Below are 14,699 nucleotides of genomic sequence, written 5' to 3'. Positions count from 1 at the left end.
TTCATTTTTAGTACCATGCATAGGAACAGTGTGAAGAACATTCCATGTGCCGTAAATATATCCACATTAAAGAGTTAACCTACTATAATTTCAGAGTAAAGCATAGATAAAATTAAAGCAGTAACAAGGCTCTCAAGATGATGAGACATTAAAGACTTGTAGTTGCTGTAAATCATATACATACCTGCATTCCCCAATAAGAATGTTTTCTTTAAGAAGTAGTTTCTAGTAGCTTTACAGTTCTGTCATTGCCACAAACCAGGAATTATCACATCTCAGAGTAATTTTTTAGTATCGATTGGTGAGGTACAGAACAGACTCATTTTCCAAACCAGACACATGCAAGCACATACACTAAACCTAAGCTCAGAAGCATTTTGCCAAAGTAAACCAACAACTAGAAAGGAAGAAAGAAAAAAATACCAACTCACCCACTGTACTCACTCACACAATTCCCCATTAAAGGAAATTCTTTCAGGGCCTTCTTGAGTCTTTTAATCATGTCTTGAAACTCTGGCGAGCCATTGATTCCACAGTGTTCTGATGTGCTACAAGTTGTGCAAGCTGTAAGCAACAGGGCTGAACTCTGCACAGAGTGATACACCTACTGCACCTTAATGTTTACCTTAGGGGGTTGGTCCGGGGGACTTGCCAAAGCGCCCCAGGAAACCACTTTAGTTACAGCCCTGCCCTCTTAACTCTTCCACTGCCTTCGTGCTTGAAAAATAGTTCACGCTCTACTACATCACTGTTTTGGTATGACAGCTATGGTCTTAGTCATGTTAATTAGTTAAGGAAAAGCAGGTTCAAATTTCAAGAGGAGTTTTAAGAACTTTGACTAACCTACTGTTAAAAGTAAGTGAATATCTCAAATCTGTATTCCAACCAGTTTTAGTGTCTGAATCTAATACATTTTAAATCACAGCAATTAGATGTCAGGCCGTGAAGTCTGGTTGGGAAATGCTTCCCTGTATCTTCACGGTAAAGACGGAGAGATGAAGCACACATACGCAGTGCAGTGACTCAACGAGCAAATTGCCAACCCATAATCAGCACCAACAGAAAACAGGAGGAACAAAAGGGGAAAACGTCCTCACCCTGTAAGCTACAAGAACCGAAGTCCCAATTGCTTTTGCTTCATGAAATAGCCTGAACAGGTAAAACTACTCGTTTTAACTAGAGAAAAGTGGAGCAGCTGATAAAGAAGCAGTTCTCCCAGATTAGAATAATTAAAGCCTGATTTGGTGTAACTTTGTATCTGCTTGTTGATAGCAAGCGATACTTCAAGCTATCTCCTTATTTGGGATATTTATAGCCATTTTGCCAGGATGGATTCTTTGATGCCTTGCATAAGAGCACATAATTAGCTTTTACCATAGTGGGCGCAGTCTCCTCTGTCCAAGCCTTTTTCTTTTTCCTTTTTTATTTCAAAACCAAACTTCATAGGAAATGAATTACCTTAGAGAACTCTGCTCCTCGGGCACGTGTGGCTGAAACTAAACAACTATTCAGTTAGCGGAGGGAGCAGCCCTCTGCACATACAGAATGCATTTGTTTTCTTAAGAAGCTGAGATTATGTGCAGCAAAAAAAACTTGCCATAAAAATGACTGTCCTTCCGATAACATCCCATTGAATTCACATACTTATCATTCACATGTGTACAAGCTCAAAATTGTTTTTAAAGTGCTTTTTTTCTGCAGGGACAAATGCCCCTAACTCCCTCCCTCAAGCTCTCCTCCTTCACAGTTTTTGGAAGATGGCCAAAAGATGATGTGGTCTAACTTGCCTCGATCTTTTGAGAATAGTAAAAATCCAGAAACAGCCTGTGTAGTATGTTAATTTTTTTAAGGACAGCGGAATCACAGCTACTGTGTGACCTGTATTTACCTCTATTCAGAGCACACCTTCTCAATTAGAGTGATTAATACAGCAGAGATATGAGGGAGATAAAGTGGAATACTTATAAGAAGTGATTCTGAGAGTGCATTCCCGAATTAGGGTCAGATCTAGAGGTCAAGCTGAGGGAGTACAGTTCTCTGTAAGACAGCACATAAATCCAAGTGGCAGAACTTAGTGACAGAAACGGAGAAAAGCCGATGTGGCCTTAGACCCAGCTGAGACTGATCTCCTCCCTGAGTGGACAACAGCAAAGCAGTAATCAATGGTAGTCATACAGTTTGAGATGAGAGCGCCAGACAAGGAAGATGACTTAGTATTACACAAAAAACCTGTGTAATTTGTAGATACATTTAGTTTCAAAAAGATCCCTTTGAGATGCCCTCAGGCCCTACACTTTTAAGCTAATAAAGCTAATATAAAGCCTCCATTGACTGAACAAGGCTTGAGGAAAAACGCAGGGAGGTTAATGGCCTGAGGGCGGTCAAAGGCCACCTTACACAGGAACTTCTACTCAGAACACAGACCACTTTATATCTGCAAAACACGGAGCAAAGATGATGAGTGCCCAGGTTTCAGTCAGAGTACATTACGGGTACAGAACACGCGTTCCAGTGAGTCATGCAGTTCGGTTCCTCAGCACCACCATTAGCCAGAAATAGGCACTTCAGAGGAAAGTGAAAGAAACTTCTCAAATGACAATCTGAAATAACTAAACCATAAAGTTTATTCCTAATTCTTATTATTTAGAAGTTGTCTTAGTCTTGAAGCAAGAGAATTTATATATTTTTTTTTAAATCTTGTATAATGCGATGTTTGCATGGATAAAGGGGATACGTCTGATAATCCAGTAAAGACATCCTGCTAAGCTTTTTAGTGTCAGTGAAACTTAATGGCAATGAGTTCCACAGACTACCTGTGCATCATAAAAAAATACGTTTTTCTTTATCCATTTTAAGTTCTCAGTCTTTCCATTTTACAGACTGTATTAGAGGAGTTAAGAACAATAATACGTGATTTATCATTTCTTAATCTAAATGTATAAAATAATTTATGGTAAAATTCCTTCTACTTGGTTCCTTAAGAGTGCTCGGTGTTTAAAAATTTTCACATAAAATGTTACCAATTTTCTTGCTTAACGAACATGCATAATTTCCAATTCTGTTAGCGTAGAAATGTTCTACAGAAAAATCTCACAAAAGTTTTTCATTGATGAAACAGAGTAAGACAGATGGTTAATGCTTTTAAAAGCACTGTAGAGCACTGCTGAGTAAGGTAAATAAACCTTGCAGATATCTAGAAAAAAGCAAATCAACATAGATTTGCAAAGGGGGAGTTGACAGTTCCACCTGAAATTTTCAGGTGAGAATTTCTCCCATTCCAGTAGACTTGCTCAAGCAAGAAATTTCTTTTCAGCTGTGACATCCTTGAATTCTCCTCACCAAGTTATGCAAGGTGCATTTAAAAGATTTTGGATGCAGGTGAGAACCTTACCTTAAGACTTACACAAGAGGTCCTCTAAACTGGGAAGGACTTTGTTTTAAACAGAGCCCTACTGTGATTTAAAAGATTTTGTTCTCTTCTCAAGTAGTTTCTGAAGCAGCTGTGGAATCTGCAGGATTGGATCAACGACAATGAGAAAGTGGAATGTGGTAGTGGTGGTTATTCCTGCCTGTCTCTGGATGTGATCCTGATCTTAATATATGACTGCATTTTTGAAGAACAATGATTCCACTTGTTTTTACTGAGTAATCTGTTACAACATTCATATTCCTCTAGATATACAGAGCACTCAGTGCAACTTTGTGGTGCCTGTCCCACTGAATCAAGACAGCCTACACGTAAGCTCCATTCCCTACGCTGTTCAGGTTCTCAAGGTCCAGGCCACAGATGATGTGTGCTGTGGCACACCCCTAGCCTGGTCACCTATATTTCTTTTCCTTAAATAACAGTTAGTGGCATAACAGAAATTACTAAAAAACCCACTGAAGAGATTACGCATTTGGGGCCTTTTAAGTCTCAGCGCTCTAAATCACCTCACTGGAGTTATCTTTCTCCATTGCCTGTATATGGAAATTCAATGTCTAACTCAGATTCTTGAGATCACATTTGGCCTACTGTAATTTAAGGCAAACAGTGTGAACAGTCATCAGCAACCTCAAGGCAATCAGCACAGCAAGAAGCATTTGAGGATCACTTATAGTACTGCAGTGCTTCCATGGCCGGCAGGAACTGTGCAAGTTTTTGGCGAATTTTCTCATCTGTCACTGACATTCATGTTAATTTCCGGAGCAGCAATCTGGCTGGAAGTTACTCAAGGTGAACTGCTTGCACTATGAGTGTGGCACTGGGGTAAGATTTGAAGAAAAACAAGACATTTCTAAAAGCTCTGATATGTACATCCTCTGATAACTACAGACTCCATGAAAGCATCAAGTGAAATGCCCAGGGGCTATTTTAACAAAAAATAGCCTTAAAAGGATGCAAATTGCTGAGGTAGTGTGTAACTGCAACAGAGAAGCATGCTTTTTAAGAAAAAAGGCGCAAAACAAGTCTTTAAAATATGTATAAGCATTTAACTCCTTTTGGAAACAAGATAAAACAACAGGATAGTGATCTTCTGTAGCTACGGAACAACAGAACTCATACATATCGATTTTAAGCTCAAATCCTTTTGACAAAGTTACCATCATTTTAGGAATTAGATTGGTAATCTCAACTTTAGCTATGAAGAAGTGGTTTTTTATCTAAAACAGAATGGAATGAATATACAGACCTCACTACAAGGAAGTATTTCAGTAAACATACAGTTTTATCTTTAGTTCATCCAAGCGTGGCCCAAAGACCCTATAAAGGAAAAGTTATGGCTGACTAGTAGCTATGAAACAAAACTCTTCAGTTTAATACATAACTGAAATGGAAATAGCTGTGCACAAATCAGTTGTACCTTGACTTATAAAGGCACTGTCATCTAAACCAGCGCTGAATGAGGTTTTAGTTCAGCTCTGATGTGGTTTATGAAGATAGGAAGAATCAGAAGGCTGTGCTGCAGTTTTCTTTTAGGAAATGTCTCAATCTAAAAAAGCTTCTACTGGGTCATAAGCAGTGCTCTCTCAGTGAAGGAGAAGAGAAACCTTTATCTTGTGAAACTCCAGTAGCAACAGTCTGATCCGCTAGATAACAAAGCCTTTGAAGAATCTTTTTTTTTAAACGCCTGTGTGGATTCCACACTGTGCTGTACCACCTTCATCAATTACAGTGACTTAGGCCAGAAATATCATGTTATCTTTTTAGAGGTCAGTTTTCGGTTTTGCCTGAGAACAACTGCTGCATCTTGAACTCCAGGTGTTTTAACAACCTGCTTTTCATTCCAATTAATGATAAAGCTGATATGACTGCTGGGTTTTAGCAAAAATTAGTTTGTCTACAAATTTTTGGTAAATTTAATACATTGGGATTTGCTAGCTCCTTTTGAACCACCATATGCGCATCCTGGCATCAAACAGAAAGAAACAATTACAAGGATGAAACAAAACCAAGTTCTTTTGTATTGTTATAGATCGTTTTCAGCTTTCCAAAGAACTGAGTATTTTGCAAGTGCTGTTCAAAGGGAAAAACTGACCTTTCTAGTGATAACTTTAAATACCTTCAGCCCTGTTTTGTGGTTATGTTATCAATCTTTAGCAGCTTTGTAATCCATTGCAAAGTAAGGAAATATTGTATCTTCATTTAATTTGCTTTCAAGACCCCCCAGTACTCTGACATTTTTAAAGCTTATCTTCTTTTCCAGGTCATCAGTTTAGTTTTTCGGTGAGCTTACTATTGTTGGCGTTCTGAGTTAGAAGTGTCACGTTCATTGATTGTTATCTTCATGTCTTCTGTTTTCCTCGAAGCCTCTGCAAGCTTAACTGAAGATCTGAAATGTCTTTTCCAGGCACGTATTTTAGCCTGAATTAACACTAACCTCTTACTAATACCTGAAGTGTTAACACAAAACAAGTATAGCATCTCCTCTGTTAAGTCTCCTGCTTGTGCAAAAATGAAAGGTGACAATCCTGATTCTCACCTACTGAGGACAAAACCCTTAAACAAAAAAAATTAACTTCATTTTTTGGCACTATAAGGTTTCGCTTGGTCTCTTTAACAATGTTAAAAAAATAAGTAAGAACCCAAATAACTTAAGGCATCAAATTGCATCAAGGTAACTGAATATAACAACTGAAGGATAAAGATATCCACTGTCCAGTGTTCCCACAACATATTTCTCAGCACCTCAGTGTATTTTTTTTTTAAATTTGTCGAAACCATAGAACAATATTGTTAGAAAGAAGAAATTCCAATTCTAACTTTTTGAAAATTCCAATTTTCACCAGGGAAAATTGTGAGATACGGTTTTAGCCAACATCATCATGACTTGCAGAAAAATAAAGAGTAAACATACTTTTTGGAGTAAGTGAATGAGACAGGAGAGAATGACCAACTGCCTTCAACAGTAAGGGCAGAAGTATTCCAGTTAATAGTGCAAAAATACTAAAAAACCATTAGAACAGCACCATCTCTAGGGTAGTCTAAGAACAAGTGCCAACTATGACCACAGCCATTAGCCTCTTACTGCCATTTTACCATGGAGATAAGCAGCTGCTCCTTCCTGACTGGTCCCCCTGTCACATCAGCGAATTGATCTGGCTCAAAAATAAGTGCAAAGTTATTTTTCCCTTGGATCACTTCCCCAGTCTGGGTCACGATAGGTGACAACATGAACTGTCTTGCTAGCACAAGAGCGGGGCACTAAGGAGGTGGGAGCAAGTGAATCTCTTGATGGCAATGTATGTGGCAATGCTGCTAAAGAAAAGGGTGGTACAACCTCATTTTCTCTAGGTTCCCCTGGAGATAACAGAAAAAATGGGTTCCTCTAAAGGGGGGTTGAGAGCTTTAACTTGCTCTCTAAAGCTGCCTACCTTTTCCCATTTAATTTAGGGTACGTCTAGAGAGACTAGACTCCTATCAAGGGTTATTCCAGCCCTGGGTACACTCTCCACTGTCTTCAGCTTTAATATGCACTGGAGATACAGGGACACCCCCCTTTTGTCATGGCCCACACCCCTGTATTACTGCGGTACTGTACATGTTGCAGAGATGCGGAATGTTTACAGTTTCTACTGACTTCAGTAGTTTGTGAAAGTGCTTGATGTTTCTGAAACTCACACGCACTGTTTGTATTGGGATTTTTTAAAAATGCTACTTTTTAATTTTCATGTACTTTTTTCTTAAATAAAATTCCTGACCCTGAGATTGCCATTCACCAAGTCTGCAGAAACAGATGCTACACTAAGGTTTTGGACACCATCCTATCTTGTATTTAGGGCAATTACTTAAAATGTAAATCTACAGAAACCAGCTTTACATCACACTATGATAAACCCTATCACCACCTTACATTACAAAACCCAAAACTGTCCACATCTGACAAAAGGCAAACAGTCTGAAAAGTAGTCCTGATCTTCATGAGAATGCTCTATCAGTGTTCCCAAGATGTGATTTAAAAGTGATCTAATTACACTTGGTGCAAATGATCACTCTTGGTTAGTTTAAGACATAGTTATTTTACTTCAAGAGAAACAGCAGTCAGTTTATAGTAAACACAAACTATGCTCACGCAGATTTCTATTAGTTTAAGTCAACTTTAAAACCATTTTAACTAAAAATTACTGCAACTGTCTTGTATAGACAAGAGAGAAAGAAAACCAAAGAACACTGCCGTGATACATTTTCTGAGGCTCACACATAGCTCAAACTTTACAAAATTTTTAATTTCCTCCCACTAGGTTATTGTTATAATGAATGAAATAATGTAAGTTTGAAGCTGTTTTAGAATGGGTTTGTATAATAACATTGGAAGACATGTTTTAATACATCCACAGCTGCAGTCTGTACTCAGTGAAATGCATACTGTGCCCACGTGACTTCAACAAATGTCTCCGGCCCTCTTATGCACTGTCATGAGCTGCACGAACTCAGTGGTATGTCGAAAATTTGGAAATAAACGTGGTTCTTCGTGTTCAGAGACAACCAAGAAAGCACGTGTACCCTTGATAAGGGAACAAACAGACCTTTAAACCAACAGACCTAAAACGTTCAACTGTCAGAACTTATCGGAGTAAAATAACTATCTACTGGCCAAATACTTTCACAGAAATTGAAACAACAAATCATTTTAGTAAATTCTGTTTTTTTTTAAAAAAATAAATCACTGAACAAACTTGTCAGGCAGAAAAGGAGCGACCAGCTCTACTGAGTCCAATACTGTTAGAGAACAAAGTATATTCATCGCTAAACGCCTTGCAAAATGGAGATAGATTATTTTATAGATAATCTTATTCTATTACTACTTTTTAACATGGATTATTTTCGGAGTGATGCAGTGATATTGCAGTGTAGCATCAAGTTAATTAGCATCTCTTGTATTCTTGGGTATGGAGATAAAGTTAGCACACCACCTTTTATGAGTCACAGATCTTTTAATTTCTATTATACTTTTCAATAGCTGCCTTCTATTTCTGCAGAGAAATTCTTTAGTTTCCTATAACATAAGAACACTTTCTTAAACTAGAAATTCAGGAAAATGTATCTGATTCAATGTAACATGTCTATTTTGACATATTAGTGAACCTGCAATACAAACTCCAAATATGACTGTTTCTCGTCATTCTTTTTAATCTTTTAGGATATCCAGTGTAATGCAAAGATTTTAAAAATATGCTTTAAGTTACCTAAAATAAATATACTTTGAAAAATTTACACCTAATGCAACAAAACTCCTTAATTTCTCCCCTTTTCAGCAGTATATACAGGAAAGTTCACAACTGAGTAAGTGACTGAAAAAGATGAGCAGATTACCTGGGGATTTTCTTGGGAATCTGAGGTGGTGATGAATGGCTCGCTACTTTCTGTTCAGAGCTCTCTGGAGATTTTTCCTGCATTTCTTCTTGGTCTTTTGCTAGTGCACCTGCGATAGCAGACTCCGCTCCGCTCCTGTTGTGATGATCGGCCTTTGGTTCAGCTTGGGCCGGTTCACATCTATACATGAAAACAATCGACGGCTTCTCACTGGAGTCTGACTTTGCCTCACTGAACCAGTGATGACGTTGAACTGGAGGAGGGGGGAGCATATGGATAACAGTTCCATCAAGACCCACCAATTTTCCTTTCTCTCTTTCTTTCTCTTTGTCTTCCTCATCGTCAGTTTTTCTGCGGCGGAAGAAGCTCTTAAACGATATCCACCGTTTGGGTTTCGCATCAGCAGCTCGACGACCTTCTGAATGAAGGATTGACTCAGCCTCTGTCGACCTGGTAGGACTGTTTGGTTTGGTCCAATTGCTGAAATGTTTTTGCAACAAGTTACTTGCATGATAGGGTGAAGAAGTGGACCGTGGAGGAGGAAACGGCGGTGCTTGCTCTGTTTTGGGACTTGTGGTATTTGGGATAGCTCTCACTGGCTTTGGAGAGTGAGTGGCAACTGGCTGTGAAAGTGAATCTTTTTGCATTTTAATGGCAGCATTTTCCACCGTCTTGGATGACTCTATTTCAGACTGTGAAGTAAACAGAGATTTGGGTCGTACCAGGGTGTTTTTAGTAGCATCTGCATCCGGGGGTAAGGAATACAGTTCTTCCACACTGCAAGACTTGGGTCCAGACTGAGGCGTTTCTGGAGGAGACTGCGGAGGCTGGATAGAAGCCACAATCTGTGAAAGCACCGTGCTTGCATTCTCTCTACCACTGCTGCTGCCAACAGAAGCCTCTGGCGTTACGTCTATTTTTGCTGCAGGCTCTTGTGTTGTCTTTTGAACTCTTGATGGGGAGCTGTGGTCAGAACTATGACTTCTCTGTGGCGATATCTGACTTTTACTGAGACAGCTATTAAACTCTTGGACCTTTTGAGCCACAGAACCCAGCCTGCATTCAGAGCTATTAGTCACCCCCTTTGCTTGGGAAAATTCAGTGGGTTTACTTCCTGTGGCTTCCGTCATTTTGCTTTCTGTTTCTATTTCTTCATATGTGTGGCTTATTACACTAGTAGTTTTATCTTTGATGGATAGCTCTCCACTGGTCCCTAGAAAACTTTTGTAGATAGCCAGGTTATCATATGCATTTGGATTGATTACAATGGGAACTTTAATAGCATTTTTGGAACTCTTAGCGTAAGTGGGCTCATCATGAATGATAATAGGAAAAGGTGGCATGCCAGCATTGTTGTAGCTGTTGAATTTTATCTCCGACAAATTGGGAGATTTAACTGGGATAGTTTTTGAAGAAATGTTTGTAGCTGTAGGTGAAGTAGGAGCTGACTTGTGGCTTGTCTTCCTGGGAGGAACAGAAGGTCCTGAGCTGTTAGCAGTTAGCTCCACCTTAGGTATCTTCTGCCTTGGACTAGTACTAGAAGTCCACACTTCTTGATATCTGATTGCACTGGATTTTTTCAGATTAGCATTTACTCGTACAGGTGATGCTGCAGAGGATGTAATAGGTGTGCCCGGAGTTACTGGTGAGCTTGGGTTAGATGATGTAGTTTTGGTTTCTGAGGTTTCAGTCTGATTCTCCTTACATTCATTGGTCATGGCAGCTGATACATCTACTACGGTATATGGCTTGCAGACTGGTTGTTCCATATTTACCACCCTGTAAGGTTTAGCTTGCTCTTCCACAGGCACCAAATTTATAGTTACAGCTTGACCAGCAACATCTGAAGAACTTTTATTCTCTGGCTTATCAGTCTGCACAGCAATTTTGCCATCCTTCTCTTCCAGTCGAAGCGCGAGTACCGCCTTATGAGTTTCTAGACTTTTTGGAACCGTTCTGGGAGCTTTTGACACATCCTTCACTTGTTGATTATCACAAAGACTTTCATATTCTGGTTCAATCACTTTGAGGTCCTGAGGAGTACTAGGAGATAACCCTCCATTGCAGAGCCTCTGTGAAGAACTGCTGGTTGTTCCAGAATGAGACTCTTCTGTCAAGGAAGAATCAGGAGATGTAGAATCAGAAGATACCATGCTCTGCATGCTCTCTTGCCCATAAAAAATCACAGTCTCTTCCCCATAACCATTTAAAATTTCATCGTAACTGTCGTCATAATCTACTGCACAGATCCGCTGGAGAGACTTGTTTCTAAGAGGCACAGTATTCCATTTTTTGTCAACACAGAACTGAACAGGAGATAGGGTGTTAGCTCTAAAATTAGCAAAGCGAGGTTGGCCCCTCATACGAATTTCCATTGCTAGCAACTCCTCATCACTTTCATCCCAGCTCTCATGCTCTTCTTGCATGCTGCCAAAAAACGCGTCATCCTCACTCTCATCTCCGCTAGAGAACTCTGGATAACAGAAACGTCCACCTTCATTACTTATTACTTCAGTGCTTCCACTCAGAATAACGTGCTTACTGTGTGAATCCTTCATTCCGCCCATCATGCAGCTTGGAGGGATCTTTCTTTCCAACGATCTTTTATAACAATTATTTATTCTTCCCAAGAAGGTTTCTCTTGAGTTCGTTTCATTTCCAGTTAGCTGAGGTGTGGTATCCAAACCCGCAATCTCCTTCAAAACTTCTGTCAGTCCATTGTTATTGTTATTTGGTATCTTACCTACACCGTCGTTGTTGCCATAAGGCCTATGAACTTGGCTATAACCTTCAATTTCATCTTCATTATTATTGTTCAGTGGTTTTTTGTTCGAGATGGCTTTGTTTCGGTTCCAACCTGCAGGCACTGTTTTATTCTCACAATGATCCGGTGTGCTCATTTCGCCACATACACCCTGCCCATCTACTACCATCATGGTGGGTTTCACAGCTATAGTGGGTTTCTTTGCCACAGGTGGTCGGAAATTCCCTGTATTTCTCCCACGATGGCTGTTACTTTGGTTTGCATTGGTTTTCAGATTTCCATGCGAGAGGGTTTTTTTTTCAGAAACTGGGGGTAACTGATGCAAGCTTTTAGGCTTGAAGCAGTTCTTACATTCACCAGGTTTCCAGACGTGTTCAGTGAAAGTGTTGCAAGCAGACATTTTCCCAGCGCTTTGTGCTTGATGCTGTGCTGTTCAGTGCATGGTAAGAATTTCATCCATATGCTTCCTCTCTGTTCTCTTAGTATGGCTACTGTTTAGAGCAGTGATCATTCTGAAACACAAAAGAGAATGAGGATAAGAACGGGGGAAAAACAGGTTGAGCGTTATACTTACATTTTCTACACTATGAACGACCTGGAATAAGCAAGTAGCCTTTTCCTGATGTCTTGGCTCTTTTTATGTAAGTTTACAGAACTATGTAACTGAAACGCAAAAAAGTTGCAAACATCATTCTTCTCATACATAAAGAATGAAAACTTTGGCAGCTAGGCCCTGTATTACTGAAAGCGGGGAAAGAAAGAGAGAAGTGGCAATGACTAGTTCAGGACAATTGACCTTTAATTTTGCCCAATAAAACAAATGCCAGGAAGAGGATAAAAAACCAAAGGTTACTGCACATTGCTTTCAACATAACTACTTAAACACGAGACAGGAACGTAAGAGTATGCTTACTCTCCTAAATGCAACTATGATCATTTGTTTTAGCTTCACATGTGAATGAGATCAGCTTAAGTGACAAAATATGTTCAAGCAATTCCAAACCCTGCCATTTTGGCGCTTTCTTCATCAGAGTCAAACCGGACAGGTATCTTGGTTGAAGGGACAGGCTGGGCTGCAATCGTGGAAAAGTCAGATAAAAATGCTGGGGAAACCTTTCTAGAAAGTCACTATTTCTTCTCCTTTGGCTTACAATAGTGACAATAAACCATTCTTATATCCTCAAAACAAAGCTGTGGATTTTTAGTCCCTGATTTGTTTCATGTGTAGCTTTTCTACCTAACCCCTCCAGAAATAACAATTGAAAAAGAACTGAGAATCTCTTTCAAACAGAACCTTTTTATTTTCTGAAATGATCAGCCTTAAGTAAAAACCAAACACGAATCTGCTGTGCTTTATAGTCATTGGAGTATCCAGGATTTGAGAGTTTAATGAATTAATGCCTGAAGATTTTAAGCCCTCTAAGCCAAATCCACAAGTCTTGTCTCTTCGCCACTGTTTCATAACTCAAATTATTGGAGACATTTCACTGAGGTGAAAGAATTTGTATGTCCACTGCTACTTCTGTAAACACAGGCATTGAAAATCAATAATTTTATATTCTTACAGGCTTCAGGTGAAAATATACTTGCTGATCACACAGGTACACCGAATGGGTATTAATAAACTCATTCAGTTAAAGATGCAGCTCTCTACAGAGCTCTGGTTCGTAACTCAGCAGCAGGACAGCTATGCTGGAATTCACCACGGGCACAACTGGTTTTCATCAGCGTAGCAAACAATAGAAACCATTAGTAAAACTGACACTTGTATGAATTTGTCAGTCTCCTCACGTACTGCTCTGTGTTTTGGCAAAGGGCTGTCCTATGCTGGAAAACTCCAATATAGCAATCCTGTTCCAACACCAGATGGGGCTGAAGTCTAACTCTATTAGAGTATCTTCAGACACATCCGTGGTATACCAGGGCTATCATATTTCATATGCTGACTAAATATGTTTCCAGACAAAGCTTTTTGCCAAAAAGTCAGTGCCAAAAGCTTTCTCTGTATGACGTAAGAGATAGAAAGTCTGCCAGATAGAGATCTGCCCAAATTTTCAGCCTTTGTTTTATATATACAGAGTAAAATGCCTTTGTATTTATTTTGATCTCTGCCAAGATTTGTTGCTTCAACACTTTGCAAGCCCAAATATTGTAAGGAGAAAAATTACATTAAGAAATATTTCCCCTAAAATCCGAGAGAGAGAGAGCAGGATCGCACACATACTAGAATTTTATATTCCAGTTAGCTCCTTCTTTTCATGTATTTAACAGACAGAAGGAGTAAAGTTGCACTAATGGGAATCTAAATGAAATTTTTTTTGGAAAATATATTTCTCCATTACATAAAACCTCTGAACAAACAATTTAAACAAGAGGGTTAGTGCATATATGTGTGGTTTTTAAGATTTAACTGGGTGATATTATTTCTCCAAAATTGCAGAAACTGCACTTGCTGTAGAATCCTATCACAAACCAGACAGGTTTACGGCCTTCCAGGCTAAGCATTTCCTGCTAATAACGCTGGGGTAGAAATGAGACAGCACTCTATTGCACACCTTCGTATGACTACATTTTTATGTTTTCCCATGGGCTGTACTCACCCTCATTTGCTCAGATACACTGCTACTGATCAGTTTTCCTCTAACCCAAATGAGTGCTACGCTCAACTTATCAATGTGAACTACAAGGAACTTAGCAGAACCGCAGCACAACGCTCCAGCTGGAGTAAAAACTACTGCACAGTCATAGCTCTGTGCAAACATACATCCCAGGAGTACCACCTGCCGCAATTTAGCTTAAAAATAAAATACGTGTTGACATATCTGTGTAAATGCAGACATGTAACTTGTACACAGAAAAATACATAAGACGTGTAGACATTTCAGATTTTTCACTCTTCAGCACCTAATGGAAAGGGTTTAATCACAACCACGCTCTCTAACGTGACTTTTGACACAGTCTGAAACAGACAAGCCACTGACTTCTCAGGATTGTAAACTACAGCTGGGTTTCCAGCTGGCTTCAGCAGGGGCAGGATGAGCAGTTCCTGCAGCATGCCCTTACAGCTGCAGGCAGTGGCAAAAAGAGGAAATACGCACCTTCAAACGAGAGGAAATGTATCTTAAGAAAACAACCAAAAGA

The 14,699-nt window shown here is 39.4% G+C and overlaps 1 protein-coding gene across 1 annotated transcript in view; it reads right to left on the bottom strand.

Moving 5' to 3' along the window:
• PEAK1 (pseudopodium-enriched atypical kinase 1) overlaps positions 1–11,958 on the bottom strand; it is a 34,406-nt gene extending 22,448 nt beyond the window's left edge. Inside the window, exon 1 of the mRNA XM_009886673.1 lies at positions 8,795–11,958. Coding sequence (XP_009884975.1) covers positions 8,795–11,958 — 3,164 coding nt within the window. The remainder of the gene's footprint in view (positions 1–8,794) is intronic.
• Positions 11,959–14,699: the final 2,741 nt, after the last annotated feature.

The sequence above is a fragment of the Charadrius vociferus genome, unplaced genomic scaffold, assembly GCF_000708025.1.
Source record: "Charadrius vociferus isolate BGI_N301 unplaced genomic scaffold, ASM70802v2 scaffold356, whole genome shotgun sequence".
Lineage (NCBI taxonomy): Eukaryota > Metazoa > Chordata > Aves > Charadriiformes > Charadriidae > Charadrius > Charadrius vociferus.
The sequence above is the reverse complement of the archived record's forward strand: the minus strand, read 5'-3'. Positions and strand labels throughout refer to the sequence as shown.